Below are 13,296 nucleotides of genomic sequence, written 5' to 3' on the forward strand. Positions count from 1 at the left end.
AACTTCAGAAGGTGGCAGAACTAGTCACATTACCCAGGATGGAGCCTAGCGCTGATAAAGATATTCCCTACAAAATTATACCCCCCCCTCAACGTGCCAAATATTACAAATTTAACAAAAGCTGGTTTCCACATAAACTTCTTGCCAGTCACTCCTATGAGTAAAATAATCAAGTGTGTTTTATCATATTATTCAAAAAATCAGTCCACCAGCAAATTTGCTTTATAAAATTATAATCTGGCAATCTTTTTTTCTGCCTCCACTCAAGTTAGTATCTAATGACCCTCTGCTTTCTTCTGTATCGTGTCTGTGTGTATACACACACACACACACACAAATAATATATAGGTACAGAATAATTAAAATGTCTTCAACAGTACAGACATTTGCCATTTTTGAGTCAATAACTGTTATTGCAAAGGTTGGTGAATACAGTACATCAAGTAACAGAGCAAATAACTAGAAGATAAATAAGGGCAGGAAAACTGTTTACATGACAAGATATAAAAGGACAAGATCACTGTCAGTCAGCGCAATGAACAAGATGAGAATTCAGTGCTAAAACATCAATATAGATGTTAAGCATTCTTAATTTGCATAGTACGGGGGAGGAGGCTGTGAATTGTCTTCTGTATTATTAACTGATAAAAGAGCTCTGAGTTGAAGAAAAATTTTCTGAGTGCCATGTAAGACACTCAGTTTGGGGGTTAGCTTCTCCATAAGAGCAATATACCACATTTTGTGGTACCACCATGGAAGTGTAGCTTCAGTTGTGTTCCTCCAGCATTTCGTGATAGTTAGTCTTGCGGCCATTAAGAAGTGCCCAATTAGACCTTTGTCAGAGATGCCTAGTCTCCTATAAAGAAAAAGGGTTTAAGAGTGCCAGTTGTGGATTCATAATTGAATGTTGAGGTATATCGTAATTTTCTGAATTTCATCAGAAATACAAGTCCAGAATTGCTGAATCCAAGAGCAGGTCCACCACATATGTACATACATGCCATGGATTCAGCAACCTCTCCAACATACCGGTAGAGTAGTTGGGGAGTTGTGTGCAATGCAGACAGGCGTAATGTGTAACATTGGGACAAGCTCAGAATCCTGTGTTCATTAGGGCAGGAGTGGACAAACAGCTCTGACGATTCCACCCATCTCAGTCAAGAAGCAAGAGAGTTGGGATTGCTCTGCCAACAGGGGGGAAATGGTGGCTGGAATTGCATTCAGTGAATAGGGCCAGATCAAGCAATGCCTATAATTAATAAATGGACATTAAAACAATTTGTCATCAGGAGCTCTTAGATTTCAGGAATCTTCTTAATTGTTCCTTCTACAGGACAATGTGTACACAATTCTCTTCATAATGCCGTAAGATCAGTCAGAAGTAAACAATGACTGGATCAGTTCCAAAGAGCCAGGGCTTTGCTGGAGCCACTGATCCTATAGACTTAGCCAGGGAGCTTATTTTTAGTGTTGTGACTCAGCGGTAAGAGAGGCGATCATAATTCAGTGGCTCCCCACACCCAAAAAAATGTCACTAGTTAGAGAGAGTTAGTTTACACAGTTACGACTATCTGAACACCCTTCTATCTCCCCTAAAAGAACACACAAAATGAATAGTCTCCTAAATTCAGTGCCTAGGACCAGTGCTTTTTTCTTTAAAAATATTTAGGGGTACTCTCATTTTGACTCAGGAAAATCACCATTTAATAGTTCCAATTGGGAAAAATAAATACAGCAAATGGACAAGAGTACAAAGATTCACAAAATGTTTAGGGATATACGTAACCCTGCGTCCCCCAGGAAAAAAGCACTGCTTAGGACTAGCCATAGCTCTGTGCCCTGCCAGGAAATGGTAAAAGGACTCCATTGCCAGTCTTACGCATTTACATGTAAGATTCACAAAACAGTCTCTGAAACCTTCGACAAAATGAAGCATATATATTTTAATAAATAGATTAAAAATATAAAATTATTCAGTTTCTGAAGTACTGTAACAATCTCTTTAAGGTGGTGGTGGGGTTTTATATTAAAAATGTTTTTATTACAATTTTCTTGGGTTACAAAAGTACATACAGCATCTCTGCTTTCAGTTCATAGAGTCCTTTCTAGAGATCAGTTATATTTGATGTGTGAGACACTAACAGACAGCATAATGTTGGGGGAGGGGGGGAGAGAGAAGCAGGGTACACTGGAACCTCGATTGCCAAACGCTTCGGAAGTCGAACATTTCGGCTTTTGAATGCCGACAACCGCGAAGTGAGTGCCTCCGTTTTCAAACACGCCTCGGAAGTCGAACAGCTTCCGAGGTGCGTTTCTCAATTTTTTCAATGAACTTTGCCGACCGGCAATTGCACCTCGGTTGTCAAACATTTCGGAAGTCGAACGGTCTTCCAGAACAGATTACATTCGACAACCGAGGTTATACTGTATATAATGCTGGTTTTAAGTACCTATAACTTTGTCCTTCTTCCATACATTGCTGTCCAGCATGAATGAGCCATCACAGATCTATCACTGCACAGATCTAACTTTTCATGAAATGCCTCCTTAAACACAACACTTTTTTTCAATGAAGGTAGTTAAAACATTTGGTGTGGAGGTATGGAACCTCAGAGTAGTTTTTAAACTGATAGCTGTGAAAAGCGGTCAGGAGCTGAGGAATGCCCATTTCAAGGTAGATCATCTCCAGGAGGTGAGAATGAAGATGTTTTATCTAAATGGGAATGGGGATAGAAGTAGGAAATGAAAGTGGACATGGTAGCTATTCAAAGATAAAAGCTCAAAGTACTGCAGGGAAAAACATACGAGTCAGATACATTTGAAAAGAGGCACTACGTATAAATGTTTTATATGCCAGTGCTAGAAACAGGTGAGCCAAGATGGGCAAGCTGGAGCATACAGCTTTGAAAGAGGGCATCACTATAGGAAGGACAGGGTGCTGTCCATCTGTATATCAATGAGGAGAGAGTCAAACAAGAAACCCCAAAATGGGTGGACTTCTCTACAGCAGTGGTTCCTAATTAGTGGCCCGCAGACCCCAGGATGTCCACGTTACCCACCCAGGGGTTTTTCCAGCGCCATTCACATAATAAAAACTGGCATAGAGATATCAAAATTTTCAAAAGGAGGGCGTCCATGGCTTGACTCTTGAAAAACAAAAGCCCAGGGTGATCTTGAGATGGAGAATGGAATCAGAGAGGCATTCAAAGGAGGAAGTATTGCAGGAATGGACAACTTAAAAGACCCTCACAAACCGGGTAAGTGTGTAAAATTTGAGAACTGGTAGAAAAGAATTGAAAAGTCAAGAAGATCAAATGTCTCCAGTATGCGTGGGAGATATTCAAAGCCACTATTTAAAAAACTCCGCTAGAATCAGAAAATGCACCAGAAAATACAGCAGATCAGAAAATGCACCATTAGGTACCCTAGTAAACTCTATCCACCATCTTTATATTCAAGGCCACAATATGGTACATCTAGAGATTGTATGTAACGTGAAGGAGATTATGCGTTGAAATATTTTAGTTGATATTTTAGAATGTAAAATGCTATTTTATTTATTGATTGGTTTTACCTTGTGGGCTTATAGCCGAATAAAGTTTTATCTATCTATCTATCTGGCACCATTAGGTACAAGAGGATGCCTGCATGGTTAAAAAAAACCTCCATACTTCTGTTAGAAGCTGGTGAAAGCCCAATTTCAACTAAAGTGTGGCGGGCTGCCCTAAAACATTGGCTCAGGATTTCAGTGTTTGATCAAGGGAAGGGTTTGTACCAACACCTGACCAATGAGGAATTTGTCAGCAAATGGCAGAAAACCATGGCTGAAAAAGCCACCTCTATTGGTCTGTCAGGGACGCGGGTGGCGCTGTGGGTAAAACCTCAGTGCCTAGGACTTGCCGATCGTCAGGTCGGCGGTTCGAATCCCCGTGGCGGGGTGCGCTCCCGCTGCTCGGTCCCAGCGCCTGCCAACCTAGCAGTTCGAAAGCACCTCCGGGTGCAAGTAGATAAATAGGGACCGCTTACTGGCGGGAAGGTAAACGGCGTTCCGTGTGCTGCGCTGGCTCGCCAGATGCAGCTTTGTCACACTGGCCACGTGACCCGGAAGTGTCTGTGGACAGCGCTGGCCCCCGGCCTCTTAAGTGAGATGGGCGCACAACCCTAGAGTCGGACACGACTGGCTCGTACGGGCAGGGGTACCTTTAATGATCTGTCACCCCCCCAACTGTATTACCTGCATTATGAAGGCGCCCAAAAGATGTTAAAGCAAAGATTATGGGATAATGCACACAGTGACTTGCGATCTCGATCACACACAGTCTGTAGTCCACTGGCAGTAGGAGTACAATATGGGTATGTCTTTAAGTTAACATCTTACATTAAAAACCTGACAGTACCAAACTATCGAAGGCTTTTCACCAAAGCCAGACTAAACGTCTTTCCTTCTGCAGTGTTGGATGGCAGGTTGAGAGGAGTTCCCTACCAGGACAGACTTTGCTCGTGTGCTCAAGACATTGATTCCATAAATCACATTTTGTTGCATTGTGCAAAATATGAGCAGGCCAGGGCTGAACTGATACTACCCTTGCTGGTACCTTACCCAGGAAAATCAGAGGCTCACTATGTCAGGTTCCTACTGGAAGACCAGACAAATGCTAGAACATTAGCAGTGGCAAAGTTTTTATTGGTGGTTGTAAGAACAAATAATCCCTATATTCTGAACAAAATGCTTGTTTAACCTGGAGGTAGGCTGTATGAATTGTGTATTGCTTTGTAATGATTTGTTGGGTCTCTGGACCGTAATAAAGATTGAATGAATGGGGGAAAAAAGTCAACAAAGCTATCAAAGGCAAGAAGGCTTTTTTTTCATACAGAGGAAATCTTCCCCACATGAGGAGAACAAAAAACAAACCTTGGTGGAGGTTGCAATAAGAAATGCAAAAGGTAAAAAAGGATATCTGAAGAAAAAAGGATATCTGAAGAAGTGTGCATGCACACGAAAGCTCATACCAAGAACTAGCTTGGTTGGTCTTTAAGGTGCTACTGGAAGGAAAAAAAAATTTTGTTTTGACTATGGCAGACCAACACGGCTACCTTTCTGTAACTGGTAAAAAAGGAGTGTAGCACGAAAAGCATAAAGGCTATTTTAAAAACCAAAATATTAAAATACATTAGAAGCAGGCAAGGATGCAACTAGACCTTTACTCAAAAGGCTCCATGTGAGCACTCCTGCAAATCTAGTGCAGATCTCATCATGGGCATCTGTGCAGAGATGAAGGGATCAGCAGAGAACATCCTGTGATAAAGAAAAAGGGAAGGGCTAGTTGGGAAGGAGTGGAATCGGAGTGAGTGTGGTTGGTTACCAAGGCAACGGAACAGAATCCTGGGATGGGGGAGTTATGGCGTAGTAGTGGATAGCTGGGAGGGAGGGAAAGCAATGAGAGGTTTGTAAAGTATAGCTTCAATTCTGCTTTGAGGATAAATCAGTTGTCAGGGTGCCAAGTTGAATAAAATATAGGGGGGCAGGTAAGCCCCTCCTCACATAATCACATGACATGGTGTGCACACACCATTTGAGTGGCAATGCCTATTGACTTTGGGGGGGGGCCCTGCCCCCTCAAATATTTTATGGGGAAGGGAACAAAGGCCCCTCAGACCCTGGGAGTTGGCGCCTATGTTAGCTGTGCTGATTTTGTCATGCTAAGTTGTTTTCTTATCCCTTGAACTCATAAGATACTATCCATTTTTTGAGAGGAGTCCAAGAGTCTACCTTCTGCTAACTAGACTGAACCCACAAGGTCAATCATTCTAGAGTAGACCCTTTACTACCTAACAGCACAGAACCCAAGGCTGCTGCTTGGGCATTCAAAGGTATAGATGACTCTCCACTTATGGGGGGTTACGTTCAGGGACCCCAAGCTCATAAGTGAAATCACGTAAAGTGGGGAGCACCCTCTTAGCCCTGCTTTAGACACCTTCTCTGCCACATGTAGGGAAGTGGTGGTGGCTGTGCTACCCCTCCCACCAGCTGTTAGGTGGGGAGGCTGAGCAGTGTAAACAAAGCCCCACTGCACATCTAAGTCTCTTTGGGGTTTCCTCGCCCTCACTTATGTTTTCTCGGGCTCCAGCAAGGGTCACCAGCTCCACAAAGACTCTCCAGCTCTTTCCTGCCATTCCCAGGTCAAATGAGAGTCAGCAGTGGGGAGTCGCCTGTACTTCAAACAAAATCACTGACCCGACCTGTTTGGAGAAACGTTCTTCCCCGATGTTAGCAAACGGAAGAATCAACTTTTCTTTCACCCTCACCATATTGGTATGCTTTCAAAGTAGACTCATAGACGCAGTTCTACTCCAGATAATAGTAAAAAGATCATAGCCTCTAAGCAACAAGGTGGAGCCAAGTTGGGTCCAGATTTTACAGCAATTGATTGTCAGGAAGAATGAAGAGCACCTCCAAATTAAATAGAGTTGATACTTGTGTTTTCCCCTAGGAAGGAACCTGATCAATATATTGAATACTGAGACAGTGCTATAGCAAATGTTATAGCATTTAACTTGCACTTTGAAGGGAAAACAAATATTATCTTGAGGAACACGAATGCATTCTAGGCAAAACTTGCATGGTTTTAATTGCTCAACCACCTGCAGAAGAAACTTCTGTTCTTCCACCATCAGTAGGACAGGGGCCTCATGCTGGAACCTTTGAAGGCTCCATAAACCCTAAGCTTAAAGATCTGCTTAAGGGACATAAGGAACTATTAGAGGGTTTGGACAGGTTCTTATATGAGGACAGGAAGAAAAATTATTTGTTCTGTTCTGTTGTAAGAGCAGCCCCAGCCCAGGTCCATCTAGACCACAGGCCTATCTAGTCCAACATTCTGCTCATGCAGTGGCCAAGTAAGATACCGAGTAAGCCCCTCAGGAGGACAACCTGCCTCAGATACCAGAGGTAGTAGCCCACCATGAGAATTATGGTGCTGGAGAAGACTCTTGAGAGTCCCATGGACTGCAAGAAGATCAAACGCATCCATTCTTAATGAAATCAGCCCTGAGTGCTCACTGGAAGGACAGATCGTGAAGCTGAGGCTCCAGTACTTTGGCCATCTCATGAGAAGAGAAGACTCCCTGGAGAAGACACTGATGCTGGGAAAGATGGAGGGCACAAGGAGAAGGGGGCGACAGAGGACGAGATGGTTGGATAGTGTTTTCGAGGTTACCAGCATGAGTTTGACCAAACTGCGGGATGTAGTGGAGGACAGAGGTGCCTGGCGTGCTCTGGTCCATGGGGTCACGAAGAGTCGGACACGACTAAACGACTAAACAACAACATGAGAATTAGTAGCAATTAATCCTCCAATCTGACCAAACTGCGGGAAGCAGTGGAAGACAAGAGTGCCTGGCGTGCTCTGGTCCATGGGGTCACGAGGAGTCGGACACGACTGAACAACTAAACAACAACAATCCTCCAATAATTTGTATAATCCTGTTTTAAAGCTATCCTCGTTGGTGGCCATCATAAGATCTCCTGGCAGTGAATTCCATGCTTTATGTCAGGCATGGCCAAACTTGACCCCCCAGATGTTTTGGGACTACAACTCCCATCATCCCTAGCTAACAGGACCAGTGGTCAGGGATGATGGGAATTGTAGTCCCAAAACATCTGGAGAGCCAAGTTTGGCCATGCCTGCTTTATGTGAATTTTGGCGGTCCTAAATCTCACATCATTTGTATTCAATGGATAGTGCCTGCTTCTAGTGTTAAGAGATGGAGAAAAACTTAACTGTTTTCTCTACGCTATGCATAATTTTATTAACACATCATGTCCCCCAACACTTGCCTTGTTTTCTAATCTAAAAAATTCTGAACATTGTGCTCTTTCCTCAAAAGGAAGCTGCTGCAGCCGCTAGATAGTTTTGGTTGTCCCTTCCTCTACCTTTTTATTATCTTCTCTAAAGGGTTATGGAGAGATAAATGCCTTTTAGAAAGGCATGTTATCCATGCTAGCTCTTCTGCTGACCTACACACAGTTTACTTATGTAGATTAAAAAAATTAGTTTGGATACCTCTTACGATACCATAACCCAATTCGGTACGATGGTTTCTGATACCAAGGAGCAGGTTTTTTTATCCATGTTAAGACATAATTGGACACCATTTTAAATCAAGATGGTGGACAGAACCTTTCAAAGCTGTGCCAATTTAACCACTAATTTAAAAAAATGTGCTGGTTTGTTTCTTAGTATTCTGAGTGTGAGGCTGCTAATTTTAAATATTTAAATGGTTTTAAATATTCCTCATTTCGTTCAGTGCGCCCTCAGGCTCTTTCCCTTCAAGAGGAGGAAGAGAGGCTCAACAAAGAGATACAAGTGGGAAGAAATGAGGGCAAGAGGCAGAAGAGCTGGAAGGCACAGCAGCTCTACATACCTCCTCTTTTTCGTCTCCCATTCTGTCTCCTCCTTCTTTCACAAAGGGCCACTCTGTCCTGCCATTGCTCATTTCCTTCCTTCCAGCTTTGCATTCCACAGCCTCACTCTATGCGCAACTCCTGCTCCCACAAAGCCCAGTTGCTGTGCATCAGAGGAGCAGCTGTTGGCAGCAGTCGAACTCAAAGTCTGGACTGCAGGGTAATAATGGCAATGGCCTGCAAACCTTAGGTCCACTGGTGGTCCCTGGCCCAGTTTGAGAAATGCTGCCTTAGGCCAAATTATTTGAAAACCTGGTACAGAGGAATTGTGGGGGTTGGGTCTGGCCAAATTTGTCCCTTAAGACCCTTTGCCTTGTCCCCAACCAGGAACCAGTGCAGCTACCAGGCTATCCATCTGAGAGCACCTTAAGGTACCCATGAATTCTTGAGGGCTTTTTTTAAAAACTGTAGCCACCGAATGTTAGGCTTTGAGAAGCTGACAGGCTTTTTTATGGTTGCTCTTGGAAACTGTCCCTGGCTCCTTCGCTTTGCTCCTAAGCTTTAATATTCTAGCGCAGTCCAACTTTTCATAACTTTTCATGCCACAAGACTACTTCGACATGGAACCTGTGGGCCTTGTCATGCGGGAGGGGGGAGCAAGGCCAAAATTTGATACACACCAGCCCTCATGCTGCCTTTCCAAAGCCTGGTGAGGTCAGGCTTTGGGAAGCAGATGTGAGGCTCTGGCAGGGTCCTAGAGCCCCCTCCCCATCTCCTTTCCAAAGCTGGCCAAGCACTAACTAGACTTTGGGAAGGAGACGCGGACTCTAGGACCCTGAGTCCTCATGCTTCCAGCTTACCTTGTTTCTGAGAGAAGGGCTCCAGTATCTAATTCTTGCTCTTATGGAGATACAATCACCCTGGGTTATATCAGAAGGAAGAACAGGTGGGCACCATTTTGAGAGAACTTCACTGTCCAGCAGTGGAGGGAAATGTGGACAGCAGCAACCCAACTCACCAGATTATTTATGGTTTCTGCCCACTCTCTAATGCAGGGGTCAGCAAACTTTTTCAGCAGGGAGCTGGCCCACTGTCCCTCAGACCTTGTGGGGGACCAGACTATATTTGGGGGTGGGGAATGAACAAATTCCTATGCTCCACAAATAACCCAGAGATGCATTTTAAATAAAAGCACACATTCTACTCATGTAAAAACACACTGATTCCCAGACCGTCCATGGGCCGGATTTAGAAGGTGATTGGGCCGGATCCGGCCCCCAGGCTTTAGTTTACCTACCCATGCTCTAATGCATACATGCTGCTGTATGTAAAGCCGAATGGTCTCCACTTTTAAAGCTTAAAATTTGTTGGGAGCCAGATGAGAAGCAAAAGATTACTTATTCCAATTGCTAGTAGGCCTTGGCTTTAAGCTGGACTCCTTGGCCAAGCAATTTGGTTTCAAAACCCTTAACCTAGAACCAATTTTATCAGTTGACAAGTTCTAGGTGTGCAGAACCTGTGGCCCTTCAGACCTTGAACTGAAACTCCCAGCATCCTTGGCCACTGGCAATGCTTGCTGGGGACAGGATGTGAGTTGTAGTTCAGCAACATTTGAAGGGCCGAAGGTTCCTTACACCTGGTGTGAATGGACTCGCCAAGAAGAAAGAGTAGCCCCTTACAAGAGACTTCCCTACTTACTTCAAGGTCATTTCACACTTCAGTTCTGTAGCAGATTAAAAGGTAAAGGACCCCTGACAGTTAAGTCCAGTCACGAATGACTCTTAGTACGACCCAAAAACAGCCACACTGCTCAGAGGTGCCCTGAGGAGATTCTTCAGAATAACTAGACCTGCTGGCAGCCAAAAGGATGACGCTCTCTGTCTGGACTGCGTTCATGCCAAAACTCATCTTGGGGCTTTACTCTTCTTTGCAACCAGTGGTGCGTTATAAATGCAGATGTATATTCTTCCCAAAAGTTGATTCCAACTGTTATCACAACGAAAGAAGTTCCAATCTGGAGCTTTGCAAAAGCCTTGTTGCTCCAAAGCAGGCAAGAGAGCGAGCAGAGAAGGCTCCAACTCATGGATAAGATACAGTGTGAACTCATGCAAACAGCCATGCATCCAAACGAAAGCAGCTCATCTCTCGCTTAACTACCACCATTATATGTCGGTAAAGCTTTATATGGATCCCCTAACACAAGCATAGGCAAATTCTGGCCCTCCATATGTTTGGGACTACAATTCCCATCATCCCTAGCTAACAGGACCAGTGGTCAGGGATGGTGGGAGTTGTAGTCCCCAACATCTGGAGGGCCAGAGTTTGCCTATGCCTGCCCTAACAAATGCACATTTATTGTGGTAGGTAACACAGGCCATTACTAAAACACAGCTACTGGCATTTTAAGTTTGGCTAATGGGCCTATTTTATTTACTGCTTGGACAAAGCTGCTGCTGGTGCATTATCCTGAATTTCTACCCTTGTCTACTAATTTGGGAAAAGCCGCTTGAAATAAAAATGCTCCCAATGAACTCAGCATTTAGACGGCAGTCCTAACACCTTACATGGGAGCAAGTACCACTGAATTTAGTAAATAGTTACTTCAGAATAGATGTGGTTAGGATTCAGCAGTTAGTAGTTTTCTGCACTACACTATTTCAGCTTGTATTGTATGCCAAATAGTTAACACATGCCAAGGCCATACAGATTATTTTAAACTGTAAGCATATTGGAAGATCAATGGCTTTTGTATTTCCAATCAGATTTTAAGGGAAATAGAAGGCAGCCAGAACAGCAATTCTGAATGCCCACAACATTGGTTTTTTAAAGGTAGCAAACAATCTAAAATTCCTACTTGCTCCTGTATTTTAGTGATCTTGCTGAACTTGTCACCCTGAACACTTTCAATGAACCTTAACACCCTGTAGTCCAGGCCAAACATTCTTAATAAATTAAACTGTAGAAGCAATTTCTTACTTTTACACTTTTATTAGTTTTCACTTAGCTTGAGAGCTTCTCTAAAGTAAGGATTATATAAAATGAAGTATCCAATACAATTCTCATTTTTAGAAACTATTAGAAATACTAGTTAAATTTCAACTATAAAACTTTATTACATACAAAACATTCAACCATTATTATATTGAAAGTTTGTTACCACAAAGTCCAACTCATGTACAAAACAAAAACAAAAAGGAGCAAAACATTTTTGCACCATCAAATCAGCCGTGAGCTGTTAATTAAGTCTTCATTCCTTGAGCATCCTTGGTCAAAAGCTTAAGTCCCGTTATCTGAAACTGGAAACACTTAGCATATTCAAGTAACCCTGAGCATCTAGTGCAATTGCACAAAAGTCATATATAATAGTCCATTGGCTACTTCTTAAAGGGGGGAAATTGGCATTAAATTGGTAGCAAAGTTCCTTTGGAAAGGGGGGCGGGGAGCAACAAGTGATCTCTTTGCCAAATTCGTGAGTGAGGTAGCCCAATGGCAAGAAAGAAAAAGTGACTCGAAAGGAAAGGAAAAGCCAGACTGCAACTCTTGCCTCCTCCTCCTCAGCCCAAGGTGATCAAGGTAAGTAGAAAAGGCTCCCCCGTAGATCGCGTGGCGAGAGGCCGCCCAGTCCAGGTGGGGAAAATGGGGCTGGGAAAGGGGCGACAGTCCTCCCAAGACTTCGCCCTAAAGTGCAGTTCATTGAATGGTAAGGACGACCCAATCCGGACCAGAGTAATTGTAAACAGGTGACTGCCACGCGCCTCCCTTCGCTGGTTCGCTACGTCGCGGCTGGCGAGGAGAAGGGACCCCAAAAAAAATCACAATCCCGGTTCTCACAATCCCGGTTCTCCGCCCCCCAAGCCCGGTGCCTGGGGCGGCTCCTTCAAGGGGCGCCCGCTCCTCGGCGCCCGACCAGCGGCAAGCGGCGGAGTCTCACGACGGGCGCCAGGTCGACCCCCAGGAGGCGCCGCGCCCTCCGCCGAGTGGCCTCCAAGCTGCGCCGGTTCCACACGCTGCCGCGCACCTTGACGGAGGGGAAGGAGTCCGGCTGGCGGGCGGTGGCCGCCTGCCAGATGCTCTCGAGGGACCTGCCCTCGAAGAGAGTCCCCGCGGGCAAGGGCGGCGCTGCCGGGCCGGGAACCGATGGCTGCTGCTGCTGCTGCTCGGGGCGCCCGTCGGAAGCGCAGCGGGCAACCTCGGGCGCCGCTGCCTCTTCTTTGCAGCGCTTCTTGGCCGCCCTCTTCGCGCCTCCTCCTCCGGCGGCGGCGGCCACCCGCAGGCGCCTCCCCCTGGCGGCGGCTCTCCTCCACGGCCGCTCCCTCCTGCCCTGCGCCGCCGCCGCCGCCGCCAAGCCCCGGGACAGGTCCGGCACGGAGGCTCGGCACGAGGCGTAGCCGTAGACGTCCTTGCTGCGGAGGATGACCGGCGAGAACTGGTGCTTGAGGCTGCAGAGGAAGTTCCACAGCTCGGCGTCGGAGCTCATGAACTCCGTCGACTTGGGCACCAGCAGCTTGAAGGCGTCGCCCAGCGCCTTCGTGCCGCCGCCCAAGAAGAGCAGCGCCTGCGAGCGCGAGTGCACCACCTTCTCCGCCTCCGAGCCCGCGGCGCCCCGAGGGGCTGGCCAGGCGCTGACGGCGGCGGCGGCGGGGGCGGCGGCGGCAGCTCCGTGGGGTTTCATCGCCTTCTTCGCGCCGCGGCGCCGGCGGCGGCGGCGGCTCCCTCCGGGTCTCTCCAGCGCCGCCGCCTGCCGTCGAGCAGCTACTGCGGCCGAGGGACTTGCGCGCAGCAGCTCCGGCTTCTCTCTTCCGCCGCCTCCTGCCGCTTTCTTCCCCGACGAGGAGGAGGAGGAGCAGGAGGCGCCTTCCTCCTCCTCCGCCCGCCCTTCTTCGCCTCGCTCT

At 46.1% G+C, this 13,296-nt stretch overlaps 1 protein-coding gene across 1 annotated transcript; it reads right to left on the reverse strand.

Moving 5' to 3' along the window:
• Positions 1–12,238: 12,238 nt before the first annotated feature.
• Positions 12,239–13,242, reverse strand: CCDC71L (coiled-coil domain containing 71 like). The gene has a single exon (XM_053406290.1). The coding sequence runs from the start codon at positions 13,074–13,076 to the stop codon at positions 12,282–12,284; it is 795 nt and encodes a 264-aa protein (XP_053262265.1). The 5' UTR covers positions 13,077–13,242; the 3' UTR covers positions 12,239–12,281.
• Between the last annotated feature and the right edge of the window lie 54 nt (positions 13,243–13,296).

Source organism: Podarcis raffonei, chromosome 10 (assembly GCF_027172205.1).
Source record: "Podarcis raffonei isolate rPodRaf1 chromosome 10, rPodRaf1.pri, whole genome shotgun sequence".
NCBI classification, from domain to species: Eukaryota; Metazoa; Chordata; class Lepidosauria; order Squamata; family Lacertidae; genus Podarcis; species Podarcis raffonei.

Excerpts from the sequence above, each read along its gene's own strand:
- CCDC71L (XM_053406290.1), bottom strand. The coding sequence starts at position 13,076 with ATGAAACCCCACGGAGCTGCCGCCGCCGCCCCCGCCGCCGCCGCCGTC.